At 41.4% G+C, this 17,912-nt stretch overlaps 2 protein-coding genes across 3 annotated transcripts; one reads left to right on the top strand and one right to left on the bottom strand.

The window, feature by feature from the left end:
• Positions 1 to 787: 787 nt before the first annotated feature.
• Positions 788 to 6,185, top strand: LOC108940134 (epithelial membrane protein 1). 2 transcript variants are annotated; one of them, XM_018762069.2, is made up of 6 exons: positions 788 to 1,542; positions 2,473 to 2,562; positions 3,234 to 3,316; positions 4,119 to 4,221; positions 4,615 to 4,755; positions 5,036 to 6,185. In XM_018762069.2, the coding sequence occupies exons 3-6, from the start codon at positions 3,239 to 3,241 to the stop codon at positions 5,191 to 5,193; spliced, it is 480 nt and encodes a 159-aa protein (XP_018617585.1). In that variant the 5' UTR covers positions 788 to 1,542; positions 2,473 to 2,562; positions 3,234 to 3,238; the 3' UTR covers positions 5,194 to 6,185. The 2 variants fall into 2 exon arrangements, with proteins under 2 accessions (XP_018617585.1, XP_018617584.1); XM_018762068.2 differs by lacking the exon at positions 2,473 to 2,562 and having other exon boundaries at positions 792 to 1,542; positions 5,036 to 6,182.
• Positions 6,186 to 8,534: 2,349 nt separating this feature from the next.
• Positions 8,535 to 17,425, bottom strand: f8a (coagulation factor VIII associated). Its single transcript, XM_018762067.2, has 12 exons — positions 17,339 to 17,425; positions 16,838 to 16,884; positions 16,648 to 16,720; positions 15,319 to 15,478; positions 14,557 to 14,625; positions 14,230 to 14,350; positions 13,686 to 13,778; positions 12,006 to 12,070; positions 11,558 to 11,639; positions 11,265 to 11,311; positions 9,150 to 9,205; positions 8,535 to 8,978 (listed from the first exon to the last, which is right to left on the bottom strand). Exons 1-12 carry the CDS (start codon positions 17,395 to 17,397, stop codon positions 8,897 to 8,899), a joined length of 954 nt encoding a protein of 317 aa, XP_018617583.1. The 5' UTR covers positions 17,398 to 17,425; the 3' UTR covers positions 8,535 to 8,896.
• Positions 17,426 to 17,912: the final 487 nt, after the last annotated feature.

Genomic DNA, 17,912 nt, shown 5'->3' on the forward strand with positions numbered 1-17,912 from the left:
TTTATAATTTCAGTATTAGAAATTGTTGAATAATGGATAAACTTTTTGCAGCTACTTGTATAATGTTTACCGGTTCATATGATGGAATGTAGGAAATTAACAGTGCTTTAGAATCACATGTTTGCATCCAAGTCTCTCTTTCTGTTAATGTAATGCACTCATTGTATTTTTCTCTGAGATGTACGTCGCTCTGGAGAGAAGCGTCTGCTAAATGAATAAATGCAAACGTAAGTAATAGACTTGTACACAAAGCAACACCATGATGAATACTAGCAGGAATCGTTCAAGCAGGCCTGCGAATCACATTTTCTTGCCCCTATCCTTCCCTCCTCTTTTCAGGCTCATTGCATTCCTGCGTTCAGATGGTCGGCCCCTACCGAGGTGGGAAAGGGAGTGGTGAGACATATCTGTCAAGTGCCATCAAACACAGAGAAAAATAAGATAAAAATGAGATGTGAGGAAGGGATGGTGCAGGGAAGTAAAACAAGGAGATAGTATGGAGCACAATATACAGAGTGAAAGAAATTTGCTTTAAGAAAATGATCATATTAAGAGAATCAGAATGAGAGTGGTGGCATGGGAAAGAAAGATTATGACATAAACAGTGGAATGATCACACACATGGTTGTTGCACAGTAGCACACACTGCCGCAATGGCACCATTTGATTTGGGAATTCAACAAGCACTGATGAGAAATTCACTGGTAGAAGTGTGTGGCTGCGTGGACGGGAAGGATGACGAAATCACACACACACACACAAAACAGATAAAACTTAACTTAAGGACTAACGTTAGAACTTAAGATACACAGATTCAAGTTCCCTTCAGCAGCGGGCTTTTAAGTTTTAAAAGCAGCGTGAAGAAAATACTACTCATTTTCTATAATGACTTAAGGAACTTGTTGAATGTGGCAGAAGGTGACTGAGGGGAAAACAGAACCTCGGGAACAGACGGCTGCAAAGCAGCGCGTGGACGTGTGGGAAGGATAAGCCGAGAAGGAGGGAAGCGAGGAGCAGGGAAGGCGGGTGGGGCTTCTCGTGTGTTTGCGCGAGCCATCAGCGCGAGCGCGGCAGTCTGGACTCCGCGTGCGCCTCCCAGCTTCGGTCAGCGCTGCGAGCGCGAAAGTGCGCGCGCCCCAGGGAACTCTTTCTCTTTTCGTTGCTCCTGCAAAAATCCACTCCTTGTGTTTTCACTAGTACTTCTTCTTAAAGTAGTTATTACCTGCGGTGTTCGGTGATTCCACGAGGTTTTTTTTTTTTAGACCGAGTTAAAAGAAAACAAACAACAACAAAAAGGAAAAAAAAAAAACAGAAAGTGGAACAACTTGACTGAGGAGTTTCTCTACAATCCTGCTGTGCTTCATTTTTTTTTTAAGTTAACAAGAACTTGCATACTTTTTGGGTTTTAAACTTTTTCCATTCGAAGTTTAACCAGATTTTACTAGTTAGCTGCCACTGAAGGATACTCACTATTTTGAAATACATAAATATTGCCTCAGTTTCGCTAGATAGCGAGGAGCGAGCGGAGACGCCTCGATACAGGTAAGTGTTAATGTGGCCATCGCTCACACGTCACCAGGCTACTGCCAGCAGGGGGTGAACGCTGCTGCGCTAGTGGGCACCGTGGACACTGATCTCTTGTAAATGTCACAGAGGAAAGGCGGCGCGCGGTCACGTGACGTGTGGCGTGTCACGGTCAAACCCGCGCCCAGCTCCGCTGTAACTTTTTTCTTGCCAAATATCATATGGATAAGCGTAAATACATAAAACTGTCGGGTGTTCGGCTCAACACTTTTTGTCCGTCTGCGAAAAGTTTGACTCAGTGGAGCTTCTTGTTGTGTGTTTTCTGTAAACAAGCGAAAGCAGCCAGCAAATTTAAAGCAACATGGTGAAACGGATTCAAATCTCATCAGTCGACTTCTACATTACAACGCGTGGCACAGACAAAGTTTTCTAAAAACTGGCGCGTAAATTAATTACTTGGCGCGCGACTTTGATTTTTTACAGATTTAAAATTACGAACGTCAAACGTTTTTTAACAAGATGATTTAATTTTAAAAATGCTTGTGCATTATTAATTTGTAGTCAGTTACCTCGCAGGTTAAACGCGGTAAACACTGCTGCTGCTGGCCATTGAGTTATAAAATTATGTTTTGGAGATGTGCTGCCTTCATTGGCGGTATGTTTACATTTTTCGTGATTAAATTAATTGAAAATCCACTTTGTTATTTGGTAATCTTTTTCAGAATTTAAGGTCCTAGCTCTTTAGTGTTTGTTCTTTCTTAATATTCTGGCATCACACAGTGGTTGTAACTGCAACTTAATAGGATTCGTTTCTTTTGGGCGGCACAGCGAGTAGCGCTGCTGGCACAGCGCCTGGGAGGTGCGACTGGACGTGGGTTCGATCCCCATTAACTTAAGTCTGTATGCAGTTTGCATGTTCTCCCCATGTGCTCTGATTTCCTCCCACAGATATGCTGTTTGGGTGGGTTGATGACTCTAAAATCACCCTAGTGTGATCGAGAGAGTGTGTTCCACTGATGTACGGATGAGTGACCCATTGTAAGTAGTGTATCTAGTAGTGTAAGTTACCTTGTGGGCTGGTAACACTACATAGAGTTAATTGGAAGTTGCTTGGGGAAGAAGCGTCTGTTAAATTAATAAAATATAATGTATGTAAATGTCATGGGATGCCATGTGGTTGATGTGTGCGTTTCGGTGTGCCACTGTGTGTTTGGACGAACAAGCGTGCTGCTAAGGGGTGACTGTGATTAGTCAAGGAGATTAGATTATTACATCTGATATAATGCCAAAGTGTACATCCAGTGTGACCCTGTACTGGTATATCTTTATTCAGGATAAATTGCCTATTAACATGTATTCTGCCATAGTTCAACTCTAACCTGAACATAATGTTATGTCCTAAAAACTTAATTAAAAGCAAATTAACATTTCCTCCTCTTATTTGCATTTAACATTCTGCTATACCAGAAATACACATTTATTTCATTTTGCTGTGAGTGTGGTTTACTGTATGGCCCTTTTGAGATTCCTTTGCATCTGTTCTGTGTAAAATGCTCATCTCATGATTTCAACATATTTACTGTAATAGGTTTTGCTGTCTTCTGAACTGGCATGGAGTTTCTGGCCTCGTATGGAAGATATCTGCGGCTTAATCCATTCAGTGGTTCTTTGGTAATCAAGTTAACCCTTCCATCTTCTCCTTCTCTTAGTTACCATGTTGATACATGTGGCTGGGATCTTCATCCTTCATGTTACCACCGTCATTCTCCTCCTTGTTGCCACAATTAACAACGTAAGTGTCCCCTTGTGATCCCCATGACATTCTGCTCCGTGTCCCAGTTCTTTTTTTCCCCATTTCCTGTCTCCAGTTGTTTCTTTCCTCAGTGTGGCTGTGGCCTTTGGACTCCCTGTGTTTTTACTCACCTTCAACCTTTACCCTTTCTATTTTAGAGGATCCTCAGCTCAGCATGCTGTTCTCCCTTTGCAGTCAGACCAATGAGTATAATCATGTGCATCAAATTCTTGCAGTTTTCCGGTAGTTTTACTAAACACACACAACCACCACTGTCGAGGACACAGACTTGCATCCCAAAGCTTCCCAGTTTGTCATACAAATTTCCTACTTCAGTACCTTTGAGCCAGGTTTTTCACTCAAGTGACTTCATTAGAAATAACAACCAACATCAACAACCGCTTGTCCCGAGCGGGGTCAAGCTGAAGCCTACCTGGCCACACAGGGTATAAGGCTGAAGGGGGAGGGGACACACCCCGGATGGGACGCCAGTCCACCACAAGGCACTCCAAGCAGGGCTCGAATCCCAGACCCACCATACAGCGGGCACCAGCCAAACCTGCCGTGCCACCTCGCCATTACAAATACAGCTTTTGAAAATGAGAAAACATATAAGGTGCTTTGGATGAAATCATCAGAAAAGCAGCAATGACAGTACAAAAGTAAACATACTGAAAAATATTTTCTTGTTTTCATGCTGTGTCTGAGTGTTTTAGTCACTTCTCTGTACATGAATGGCAGTAACACTGCTGAGGGATGTTTTTGCATGCATTCTGTCAAGTTGTTTTTTCGTCCTTCTCAGGCATGGTGGTTGACAGACACATTGTCAGCAGATGTATGGGGTCGGTGGGAGATGGTTGGCAGGGGCTGGACCTACAATGAAATCCCCAGCACTTACAATGAAGGTAAATAATTTGCGTCATTGTATCAGCTCAGGGAAGCAAAGAGGTCCTTGTTTGTTCACGCCATTTTGAAACTGCGATTACCGCCCTGTCCTTGTCAGAGCTTCTGTCTTTTGCTCTCATATATTTGCTTAGTTGGTAAATAATTAGAGATAACTGTCTGTGTGGTTGGGAAGTATAAATATACCATGTTTTCCAGAGAATGTCAGGTGTAGTTCTGGACTGTACTGCCTTGCCAATGTGCTCTGTACAAATCCCACTATCTGTGCATTATTCTCCATCATTGCAGTGTAAATATATTCCCAGCATGTAGCCTTTATCAGCTGCTGTGTTGTTAGCATTGCAACACAAGCTGTGCTTCTGCGGCTCAGTAACGTTCAGTGTCTCCCCCTTCAGATTACCTCCAGGTGGTGCAGGCCACCGCAGTACTGGCCTGTATCTTCTGCATCCTGGGCTTGTTCATTTATGTGGCTCAGCTCTTCATGCTCAGCAAGGGCGAGAAGTTCACGTTCTCTGGCATCTTCCAGCTCATCTCCTGTGAGTTTTTCATAAACCGGTGCCCTGACACACACTGCTGGACAGTAGATATCACCACAGGGTTCTACCATGTAAGCCTTACCAGGTTTTAACTCTTTCACTCTATGTCATGCTTTTCTCTCACTGTTTCAGACTGTGTCTCCGGACTTCCATTTCACCTCCATTCTTCATTTTCACTTCCATTTTCATAACCTTTATTGTTGTCTTCAGGCCATCGTTCTTATTCCCCATTTTCTATATAGCCACTTCTTTTTTTGACCCTCGACTCTTAATCTTTTAGGCTTGTGTATAATGATTGCTGCCTCCATCTACACGAGCGTATTCCACAATGGTGAAGACGGCTGGTATGGGTCTTCTTTTGTGCTCGCTTGGATCTCCTTTGTCCTCACTCTGATCTCCAGCATCATCTACTTCTTTCTGCGCAAGAAAACTGATTAAGGAACCAAAGAAGGAGATGGGGAACACAAGTGGTAGGAGAAATGCCTGGATGTTTCTTATGAAGAAATTAGCAGAGGGAATTAAGAGAGGATTTTCTGTTTTTCAACTTATTTTCTGACTAGTGTATTGCTTTCATTTCTACCCTTTTAACCATTTATCAGTACTACTATGACACTAAGGACAAATAACAAAACATATTAGAATGAAAGAAGAATAAGGCAAATTCCATATCGGTTCCATTGTTCTTTTTCATTGGCCCAGGGGAAAACATTCTTTCCTCTTTAGTGACCGAGTTTAAGAAGCAATTGGGGAATTAATAGAGAAAGAAGAGTGGGATGTGAGGTAGACAGCGATTATTAACTGGAGGTGATAGAGGACTCTGTTGCGAGAAGCAGAATATGAAGAGAGCAAAATAAAGTGGGTTTGAGCTAAATCAAATTGAGAGAAGACTTTTTATGTATTAGCAATTTTTAAGGCCTGTAATTTGATCCTTTAGCAGGTATGGCAGCTAGAGAAGTATGCTTTAGGAGCTCGATGAAGCCTGCTTAATGGAGAGGCTGTTTTTGAACCTGGGCCAACATTCAGTGGATCAGTGAACCCTAACTCTCACCCAGTGCTTCTCCAGATGAACGTGAAGATGCTTTGACTGTGGGTTGTGAAGGAGCATTATCTTTTTTTTATTGAAGGTCATTCAGAGGAATGATCAGTGCAGCTACATTTGGGCTGTAGAATTTCACTCAAATTGGTTAAGCTGTTTTATCTTTGTAAAACAAGACAGCTCAGTTCTATCAGTACAGTACCAGTGTTGTAGATTTTTACCACCATCAACTCAGGTACCACTAAGCTGTGACTGTTTATCTTATTTTGTACTAATATGCCTGTATTTCTCTGAGATACTGAGATAAATATATCCAGGTACAGCTTTGACACCTATATATATGATATGTGTCCATTGTTGGCAATTCATTAACAAGCTCTAATTTTGCTACTATAAATTTGATTTTGGAAACATATGTTGTTCTGTGTATAAACTGATTACTTTGGCTACTTTAAATGTTTTACTCCATTAGTCAGACACGTAACTGCTGCAAAACAATCAGGTAATTTCGTATGGGATAGAAGGAAATCTGTTTATAAGGAAAGGAAAGTGTAATACTTGCATTATTTTTTCCTGATTCTGTTACCAGAAATTAAATTAGTGTAACTGCATAATTTCTAATATAGTAGATTTTTGTTTAAACTGACAAATCTTAATAGTAAAATACTTTGGAGTAAATTTGTCCATTTGAATTCTTCTGGGGAAAGGAGAGGTTTACAAGTCACAGTTTTTCCAGCTTAGGAAGACATTTGGATTTTATAGCTCCCTTTTAATTAGGGACTGTTTTTTTTTTTTTTTTTTGTCTGCGGTGTCAGATTCATCTAAGAAGCATTCAAGTGTAATGTACAAAAACCTACAATAAGATCCCTTGCTGTTTCTCTGCTCATTACACTGCGCAAAATTCACCCTTTCCAGTGAACTCCTGACAAAGCGAGTTAAACTAGGGTGGGTTTTATGGATCAGCTTTACAAAAGTGCTGGACTTTCCAGTTATCAAATTCTCACTGCAGAGCAGCCAGGGTCAACAGACACTGAGGTCCAATGAGCACAGATTCCTCTGACAGGAAGATGAACAAAAGAACAACAGTGATTTTTCCACTTCCAGTTCCTGCATTTGTGTCTGGAAAAGTGAAATCATTTACCTTTTAAGCAGAAGCACTAAAGTGAAACATGTGAACAGAAGTGTGAAAGGGAAGAACATCTGCAGGTCAACAAATATGTTGCCATGTCAATGAGGAAGCTTCTCTCAAACCACACAGAGGTGCGGTTGACCTCACATAGGTGATTCACAACAGTATAACTCAGGTCCCTGGTTATTGGCCCAGACATTCATTCAACACATCAACAAAGTTAGAGTAATAATACAAAGTATTTAGCTGATGTCTTTATCCAAGGCATACTATTACTATACATACTACAGTAAACTGCTAACAGTTAATCACTTATTTACGCACTTGACCAGGGTAATATTCATACATATAAACACATTATAGCCCATTTAGAATCACCAATTTGCCTGAAACATGTCTTTGGACAGCAGGAGGAAACTCATGCAAACTTCATGCAGACTGAGCAGGGATCAACTCCACATCAGTGTTAATGGGTGTCGGGTTGTTAATACAGACAAGGATTTACCGATTTGTACAGCAAGGTCATTTTCACTGGAGTAATTTGAGGTCAGTACCTTGTTTAAGAGATGGGATATGAACCTGGGTCCTTTTGAGTTCTTATAGCAATTGACCATAACCATGTAATTACGAAGACCTCCACCTCACCATGTGGACACACCATAATCACATACACAGCTTTAATGATATGGATGCCCCTACATTAGTGTAATGAAATCCTTATTCTCTTGATCAAATGAAGATCTAACATAACATTTCTGAGCAAAGCCCCACAAGGCTTCTAACAGCAGTATCTGTGCTTTGCCCAGTAACAAAGTGTTCTTGGAAACTGTACTTCATAAACATTCTCGAGCCAAATTACCAAGACCTCTCTGTCCAGTTTACCATGTCTTACACTCTTTGCTTGCAAGCAAGACTCTAGACTGTTATGACCTTTTACTAGACAAGTGGTTGTTGATAATGATGTATAACAAGACAAGCTAGAAATACATACTGCAATATGTTGTCATTGCCATGCATAAAAACACCTTTCAATTTGGTTTTGTAATTAGTTTTTGGTGATATTTTTCATCTAAGAAGTTTTATACAGCTACTCATGTGATGTACTTAGATTCATAGGGTGGTAAGAAAAACTAACTGCACTTAATCACGCATCTATGTCTCTCTGTTAATGTAATGTACACATTGTATTTTCTATGAGATATACATCACTTCGGAGAAGAACCATCTGCTAAATGAATAAGAACCATTCACTTTTCTTTTTATATGAAATGTCACTTTTATCCTCTCACAACAGAAATGTATCAAAAAGAGGTGATTTCACAGAACAAATAAACCCTGTTAAGCAAGAAATGGGTGTATTAAATGAGTATGCCAAAGCAGTAGTCCATCCATAACGGTTTGTCCAGTGCAGGGTCATGGTGACCTGGAACCTATCCACCACAGGGCAATCTCTCTCTCTCATTACTGTAGAACCACCAAATGACCTGAAATGCATCTTTGGATTGTGGGAGGAGACCTATAAAAACATGGAGCCAGAAGGCTAAGGACAAGAGCTCCCCTTTATAGGACCAGATATAAAACTGTTCAGGATGTTGAGCAAAATGTAGCATTTATTTAAAGTGCACAACCATTACAAATTTACCTACAGTCATATTTATTAACATACAAAGCCACAGAGAGATACAGCTATTTACATAACTCCTACTGCTTTACATTAAATCAACGTGCACAAGTGAGGGGGGGGGGAATTCTATCCCCGTTTCTCCAGTCGACTGGTCTGGAAAAACCACATTGCTCTGTAGTTTTGTTTGACCTCAAGTGTTTCTAGATGGGCAAGAGCTGTGGAGGGACTAGAGGCAGGGCTCTAATTTAAATGCAGAAGATCCTGGAGACAGTTTTTGCTGGAATATACCATGGTATGGCAGCATGGAGGTACAGTGCAAATATTCTGGAAGGAGGAGCTGGAATGAAAAAACTTAAATGCCTTGACCAGAGGGGGTGATACGCTCCTGCACCACCAAATGAAGAAGGTGGTTTTGCTCCGCAGAAAGAAGAGGCCTAAGGGATTTAGATGGAACAGAGCATTAAAAGATTGGGAAAAGGGACAAAATTACTTAATATTTCACAAACACTATGCCAAATAGTTGGTATAAATAAGATCTGCAATTGTTATGGTAATGTTAACTTTATTTCAGTCAAGTAAGACAGTGAACTGTTTAGACAACTCACCACAGTTCAGTCTGCAAAGATTTCAGGGATTCTGTGTCTTTTTCTTGACAGGCCATCTGCAACAAAGTCACACAGCATCCCATCAGTAAAAAGATAGACACTGCTGAGACACTACCAAGACACTGCTGATGAGTTCTTTTAAGAGCCATCCATCTCCACATTGCTCACGGACCCATTAAATCAGAGGTTGACACCTTAAGTGAAATGAAAGGGAGAGCAAGACCGAGAGGGAAAAATAATCAGCGAAGGTCCAGTCACTGCATTTTTAGTGCAAGCGACTATCGAGCCCACTCTTCTCCTGTAATTTCACTATAACAGTAAACAAGTGCTTTGATCATTTGATTCAAGAGAGGTGCCAGTCACTAAGATACTGTCCTTGCTGTTTTTTATTCCCCTGCACATATAGCAAGGCTGTCATAATTATTAGTCTCAGATGGTACGTGTTGCACATTTAAATATTCATGGGAGAGAAAATTCCAGTGTACGCTGGCACCAGGACTTAAGAGCCTAAGAGAAACATACCATCATCCTTCACTGCATGCTCTCTCATGCCTCTGCAGTAACTAAACACTAAAGAGTAATGCACTAAATTCTTTAAAAACACATCCTTTATGTTATTTCACGAAAGCAATACTGAACAGCTACTCATGAAAATGCACACAGCACACGACATCCCACTGCTTTCAACACTGCACTGCAGAGTGGCTATCAGAAAAATTAAAAAAAAAAAAGAAAAAAAAAGCTAAGTTTAAACGCGCACTCGGCCTACAAGCTATGACATATTAATGACAGCTACAAAACAGATTTGGTCCTAAGCAGCTGCCATACTTCAGCATGTTTAAAAGCCTCGAGACTAATAATGCATTTCTCGGCATGTTACATAACCTTAGCGCCCTAATTAACCACATAATACAGACCCATGACTGTTTTACGGATGGCAAAAAATATGAGGAAAAACTTGCTGTTCTGCCACCTTAAGGGCTTTGATGATATTAAACAGGGGACAGCTGCAGGATTACACAGCATCCGTACGATCCGGCTGTACCAGAAAGGCAGAACCCCGTCCAGCTGCTGAAATCAATCCTCTGCACCAGAGCAGCAGCTTAGCTGGTCACGTTTCTCTCAAACATAACCAAACTGCAGAAGGCCGGGATCAGAGCGCTTCATACTAAGTTCACCTACACGTTCTCTTTCAAAGCCATTTAATGCACTGTGTACCGAATGAGCTGTGGCTGCAACAACAGAAAGCACACTGGGTTAAAGCTACTTCTCCCAATACAGACAGTCCCCAAGTTACGATGGTCCAACTTGGGAATTTTTCGACTTTATGATGGTGTGATAGCAATACTCATTTAGTAGAAACCGTACTTAGATTTTTTTTTTTTCCCCTGGGCAAGCAATATGTGGTATTATAGTCTCTCGTGATGCTGGGCAATGGCAGCGATCTGCATTTCCCCAATCTGCCATGCGGTCACAAGTGTACACAAACGATACTCTACAGCATTCCGTGTTGACAGTATTTTTGGATACCCCCCCGTATCTACGTTGTGTTTTGTGCAACCATCTTGTCTACGAAACACCCATCTGCATCTCCTGCTACTGGTGGGAAGAAGGCAATTACTCCTGAGGAGAAATTCAAGATAACTGCCCAGCTGAAGGCCACCGCACGTGAACTTGGACTTTCACAATCGATAATCTCGACCATCTTAAAGGGTAAGAAGCGATGATGTTCGGTAGGTTAGGTGTACTAAATCCATTTTCAATTTACAACAGGTTTATCGGAACGTAACCCCATCTTAAGTCGGAGACCGTCCGTATATTATTTTTACTAATATAGCAGCTGACACTAGGACTTGAAATGTCCACTGGTATTTTGCACTAATAAGCTAGTTCATATGTGCATATTTTTATATTAAAACCTATTTCACAGTACTAAAAAGCTTACACGTGCATGGCTAATATACCTGAATGCGTCAAAAACATTGTGTTGTATATGGGGGGGGGGGGTTATCACCACAATAAATGTATCCTGCTTGGGATGATACCATAAAAATGAGCTGAGCTCTAGTTAAGACCATAACAGCAGTTTTATCCCCAACAGTTGCGCCCACTTACCACCACAGATTGCAGGAGAAGAAAAACATTCTCAGGAAGAAATGTCACTGGGGGAGGTACACCAAAAACAAACAAACAGAGGGCAAACAAAGACAAAGGGTAAGATGAATAACATCACAAAAGATAAAACAATGTACAATAATTCATGTCTGTGTAATTAAACTCTGTAGATGTTCTGTTCTGTATTACTAGCAAAAGACTTTAAAATAAATAGACAAACAGACAGTCTGTCTCATCACTGGGGGCACACAGGTCACCTGCCCACCCCTCCGAGATGAACAAGCAAACAATACCTTGGCTGTGTGAGTCAAAGGACTCCCAGGCATATCTCTCCAGCGTCTGAGCATGCTCTGGTAACAACTTCTGAGGAGGGGGCTGAACAGTTGGGGTGGGGGGGGGGGGGGGGGTGTCTTCCGTGAGTTAAAAACAACGCACTTTTTCTACTAGGCAGCAGGAGGCATAGTGGTTAGAGCTGCCGCCCGTAACCCGCAAAGACCCAGATTCTAATCCCATCCTTGATCAAGGTACTTGCTCTAAATTGTTCTAGTAAAACTTCAGTTTTAACAATAGGTAAAACACTAAGCAGATAAACACTTCCCTGCTTTGGAGAATAGTGTCAGCTAAAGGAACAAACAACCAAATAACCTTTTTTTAAAAGCCAACTGTATCCGGGAATGTAGCATAATGTTCAGTGGTGACATATAACATAAAAATGTCAGTTAAATTACTTTAAAACTGTACCTCTAGCAGCATGAGCAGCAGCACTCTGGAAATCTCGCATCTAGCCACGACATCCAGGAAAACACCTGTGCGAGAGAATGATGAGAGACAGAAAGACTGCGCTGAACAAGGAAATAAATGCTTTAATGAGGAAAACAGCCCTACTGTATGAACGCCACTGTCTATATAGATTTCACAGAACTAACAACTGCTTCTTATTTTAGCACACGTTTGGATATAAACAAAAGGGAGTCTCTCAAAATTCTTCACCTCAACTTTTTACAGCATCTTAACATTTTTACCTCCTACAATTAAAATAGCAGGGGGGGAAAAAAAAAAAAAAAAAAAAAAAAGGATCTTTTCTGGGTGCCTCCCTACTTTTATGAAAGCCAAAATATCAAAGAACGACAGAATGTTCTCAACCTTCGCACATAATTGTTTCATAAAGTAATTATTGATAAATTAGAAAGTGCCAAAAACATACCCAAAGTTCTCATCGTGTACATTTTTATGCAACACTACACATGTAAATAGGTATGTGAGATGGTAATGGAAGACATTACGTCCCATCTGTCTTCATGTCTTACACTTGCGTTTAAACTCTGGTTACTAAACAACTTCTTTCTCAGCCCCTAATGGTGCTTCTCCTCACAGGCAAACAAAGACTTTAGCTACTAATGCATTTCTCCTGCTTGTTAAAGCCACTTACCGGCCATGGGAACACGCAACATTTGGAAGCTTTTACGAACTTCCAAAAGCTTTCTATCAATTTTCAGATAACAGATGATCATTTCAGTGGACTTTATTTCAAAATACCTAAAGTTATGCATCAGTTTGACCACTCTGACTTCAAAAAAAAAAAAAAAAAAAAAAAAAATCCACGTGACTGACATATGCTAATACACCCACACTATGCTGGCAGTATAATTTAATATCTGGATAGTAATCTTGCTTGCATGCATCTCTTCTGCTGAACATTCTTTCAGTGGGAAGAAAAACCAGTGAGAAAGCAATATGAACTGGCATTCTCTTTAGTATTGGCACAGCTCCTAATTTTTAACACAAAAAAGTTAGCCAAATGCAATATTAACTTTTAAAATATATTCTGCAAATGTTTGCATAGAAAAAATAAACTACTGACAGAAGCCAGCGATAACTGTGCCAAATCAGGCTATTTTCCGTTTACTGAGGATGACAGTAAAATGACTACTCACTCAATACCTGTATACACCGCATTACCATGTTTGTCTTCAAAGTTTACACACTGGTTCCTTTAAATGCAGTAATTTCGGAAAAAAAGGCTCAAATTATTGTCTGACTTTCCAAATTTCATCATGAAAAGATCAAGAACTGCCTCTGTTAATTACAGATCCAAAAGGTAGCGACAGCCGACAGGTGGACAGACAACTGGCAGAGAAATCCAATAAGCCCACGGATAGAGCACCAGGACGTCGGCTGAGCGTGGGGAGCTGTGAGGATATACAGTTGTCAGCTAGTTAACAACTCGCCGTTGTTAAAGCTTCCGCAGCAGCGTGCCTGCATGCCTGCTGGGACTCTGCATACTGAGCTGTTGCCTCCATATCGCTCTTTTGCCATTTCTACCACCGCGACTAGTGGTGCTGTTCACACAGTTCAGGATGGTTAATCTTAATGCACAGCAGGAAGACATGTCATTGCAGTGCAAGTCTGTTACTTCCTTACCCACTGGTGTGCTGGTGCCAGGCAACTGCAGTCCCCTCTCCTGACACATAAACTGCATATCTGTCAGCACTGCCAGGGCACCATCATAGTCACCTGGAAACAATTAATAAAAATAAAAATAAAAACTTTTAAATTATAAAACACTGCTGTATATTAAAAAGCATTAAATGATACTGAAAGGGGGGGGGGGCGCGGTGGCGCAGTGGCGCAGTGGGTTGGACCACAGTCCTGCTCTCCGGTGGGTCTGGGGTTCGAGTCCCGCTTGGGGTGCCTTGCAGCGGACTGGCGTCCCGTCCTGGGTGTGTCCCCTCCCCCTCCGGCCTTACGCCCTGTGTTGCCGGGTTAGGCTCCGGTTCCCCCGCGACCCCGTATGGGACAAGCGGTTCTGAAAATGTGTGTGTGTGATACTGAAAGTTGCAAACCTAACAGTGTGCACATTATGCAAATCTAACAAATGACAATTTTCGTAGCTGTAAAAAAGAAAAAAAGAAAAAAAAAAAGTCCCTGTCGGTGATATGCTAATGATGTAGAATGAGACACCCACGAGTCAGGATCTTGCAGGAGGCCACCTCCCCCAGGGAGAGAAGAGATTCAATGGGAGCCTGAGACTGCAGTTCTGCAGCTCTTTGGAAATGGACAATGGCCTCCCCAGGCCGGTTCATTTCCTGGAGAGATAAATTACACACCGGCTGGTTTTTCTACACATTTGCATTCAAACCGTGTTAACAGTAAAAGCAGCAAGTAAAGAGCTGCACATCACGTATCTTCAGAGCTTCAAATGCAGTTGCTGACCAGGTTTTGATGCAGAACTGTGCACCATGACAACTGATAATATTAACAAATGAAAAAGGAGACAGAACAATGCAGCTACCTTGAGAGCATTGCCCAATTCCAGAGACAGGCTGGCAGCCATCACTGGCTGGTTCATCTCTATATAGACCTGAAATACAAACAAAGGGCTTAGCAATTCTAACACACAGCACACTTACAAACACACACTCAACTATTCATCTTTTTAAGTGGAATCATGGAGCTACACTAGTGCTATTGTACAAAGATGTATTATAAACAGACTATCAACACATGTGCCGCTTGACACACACAAAAAAAAAAAACATACAAACTCTGGCAAACTACCTGTTTTTCTTTGCTGCCAAGACACCTATTCTGTCACCAGCCTGACCAGTTAAACATTGCGAATTGGCAGTAATTCTGTCTCATATACCATATTCAAATCTCTCATGAAATTAGTTTTATGTCACAGTTTTGGGCACCCTCTCTGATTACATCAAAGTCAAAAGCCACTCCTCTAACAAGCACCTAGCTATCTGCTAATGTAACACTGGCCACATTTACATGTAGAGCCCATTTGGAAAACTTGCATTCAAAATGAAAATGCAGAACTACTGTTTAAAAGTACATTGACCTATTTGAAATAATATCATTACATGTGTGCAGTGGAATTTTCACTATCCATCAACTCCTGCATTAAGCCAGAAAAAAAAAAAAAAAGTTGCTGTAGTTGCTTTAGAGGGGGATTTGTCTCAAAGAACCCAGTAAGTTCAACAGTTTAACAGTAATTCTGAATTTGCCAAATAGTTTACTTCATAGGCAAACGCTCAAAGAATTAGACCTTTATTGCAAAACTGTAGCAGTTGAGGGCAGCCTGAAGATGTTCATCAAATCCTGGGACTCGAAGTGAGCGACTCTCCCGCTCAGAGAGCAGGAAAAGTCGGGCAGCCTCGGTGAGGGCGAGGGCCTCTCCTGGACCGTTGAACAAAGTCTGCTCGCATCTGGGCGAAAAGATGACACAGTAAAAGCATAAATATGACTTAACTAAAAGACCACTACAACACATGCAAAGTACACATTGAAAGTTAAGGGGGGGGGTGGAGGGCAATTGCTGGGGAGGACTAGGTACAGTCGCACCCTGAGAATACTCAATCACATCAACATTAAACTGAAGTAGCAAATTATTAATTTAACATGCCATCTGTTGTTGACAGCAGAGCCTTATCACTGAGTCACTAACAGTGTCTTAGTTCTGCGAAAAACACCAGAACACGGGATTGCACCAAATAGTCCTCAAACAGGCAGTTACATCTTGTCCTAACATTATGCACAGAAAACCAAGTCAGTCCTATCCCATTATACACTTTTTATGCATGTCACATGTTCTCCGCAGCCTTTCTTCATTTTATGCCCTCTTTTAAAGAGAAATAAAGGTGGATGCATGTACATCAATCCTGTAACAAAGCAAGCAGAGAGAGAAGGCACAGAACTAAGTTATACATTGTTACCATATGGTATTACAGCAACAGCATCCCCTAAATCAACCATTAAGGCAGAGGTTCCACATAAGATGCTTAAAGACAGTACAGCAACAAGACAGCCCATGCCACACTTGGCTCCTGCTGTAAACATGGGAGAAACCACTCTGCTGGTGGCTGCCTCAATATTTACATTTATTGAGAGGGCAGATGCTTTTTCTCCCAAAGAAACATACAACTCAGAATAAACAGAAGTGTTTTTATCATTATCAAAGCACAGCTTGCTGGTTCAATACCACCGTTCCAGTGGTTCACAACACTTAAATAGCTGCTTACAGAGGAGGCATTCAAATATGTATGTGACCCGGGCAGATGGCGCCAGAGAAATTTATGCAGCTGTCAGATCAGAAGAGAAATGGATCTCAAAAAGAAGGCTTGTGAGACATTTATTTAATGAAGGATTCAGCAGTTCTGAGGGAGAGAGGGCACACATTCCACCAGACCGGAGCCAAAAGCAAGAAATGAAAGACGTCTGCTTTCGGACTTCTAGCGATTGGGATCGCAGGCAGAGGAACACAGGGAGAAGGGACCGAATCGCACGTGAAAAATGTAGCAACAAATGAATGGCCGCTCATCTGGGCTCGAACCCAGAACAGCAAGCGGTGCCGGGGGGGGGGGGGATGGACCATCACCTCGCCATGGCCAAACTGCAGAAGGCGGCATATTGCAGGCAGTCCTGTTGTTTTAGCTCTTTGGCCAGTTGACCTAGAAAGAGGAGAACAAAAAAATGGTCACGTTTTTACACGTAAAACATGGTGTTTTACTGTGTACCTCTGCATTTGTCCAACACTGACCACTGACACATATGATGAATAAACCCACCGAACTGCTCACTCGCCTCTGCAACGTTGGGTTTGCGGAGGAATCGTCTGGAAGGAGGGAAAGAAAGAAGAAGAGTCGAGCAATTATAAAGAAAAAAAAAAAGGATTCATTAAATTGTGTTTAAAACACAAATACTAGTGTAAAACAAAAAGTATTTTTTTCCATTTCATACATTTGGAGAATAATTTGAGTTTTTTTTCCCCACATCCGACTGAAATGACAAAGCCTGGTAATACATCTTGTTCTACCAGGCGTAAAATGCATAATGGGATACAACATGTTATTAATTCAGTGCTAACTGTGTGTTTTTGAAAATTATGAAGTCAGTCAGTCAGTGAGTGAGTGAGTGTGTCGACTCACGACTGTCACTGACTACCATCCGCGCACACAGTATCTCTACAATACTAGTAATTATACACAGGAGAAGAAAACGCCGCTGACAGATTTGGTTTTAAGAAAAACCGTTAAATCATGAGGAAAAACATTTAATGCATATCTTACTTTTTTAGTTTATTGGTTACTGCTCGGTACCGCAACAAAAAGTCACCCTCTGCCGCCATGTTCACGGAATTTCGTGTTATTGCAAGATTTGACTGGTCAGATTGTGTTGACAGACATCACGCGTGAGCAGCTTTTGTGCGCCTTATATCTGCGTCCTGTGAGAAAGCCATACGTGGCACAACTATTGAGGTGGTTTATATGCGTCTTAACGTACGCAGGAAACGAACGAGGACCATTTCAAATGACGTATCTCAGCTGTACTTAATTCATGTAGAAATGACAGTCAAGTGAAAATTGTGCTGCCTGTATTAAAGTCGTATGTATAATATTAAAAGAACGCAACAGAAAAGCGAGAACTGATATTCTCAAACGCTACCATTCCAATGCAGTCGCTCATACGTTTGCCTTTATTTATTGGTCCTGACTAAACCATCGTTGGTTTCATTGGCTTGACATATAGTTAGGCGGGATCTACGGACACCGACAAGGGACATGAAGTATACATGAAAAATTATGGAGAGCTGGGCTTGATGGTATGCTTGCAGTGTGTTGTTACCCACACTGTCAACCACAT

This window comes from Scleropages formosus, chromosome 20 (assembly GCF_900964775.1).
Source record: "Scleropages formosus chromosome 20, fSclFor1.1, whole genome shotgun sequence".
Lineage (NCBI taxonomy): Eukaryota > Metazoa > Chordata > Actinopteri > Osteoglossiformes > Osteoglossidae > Scleropages > Scleropages formosus.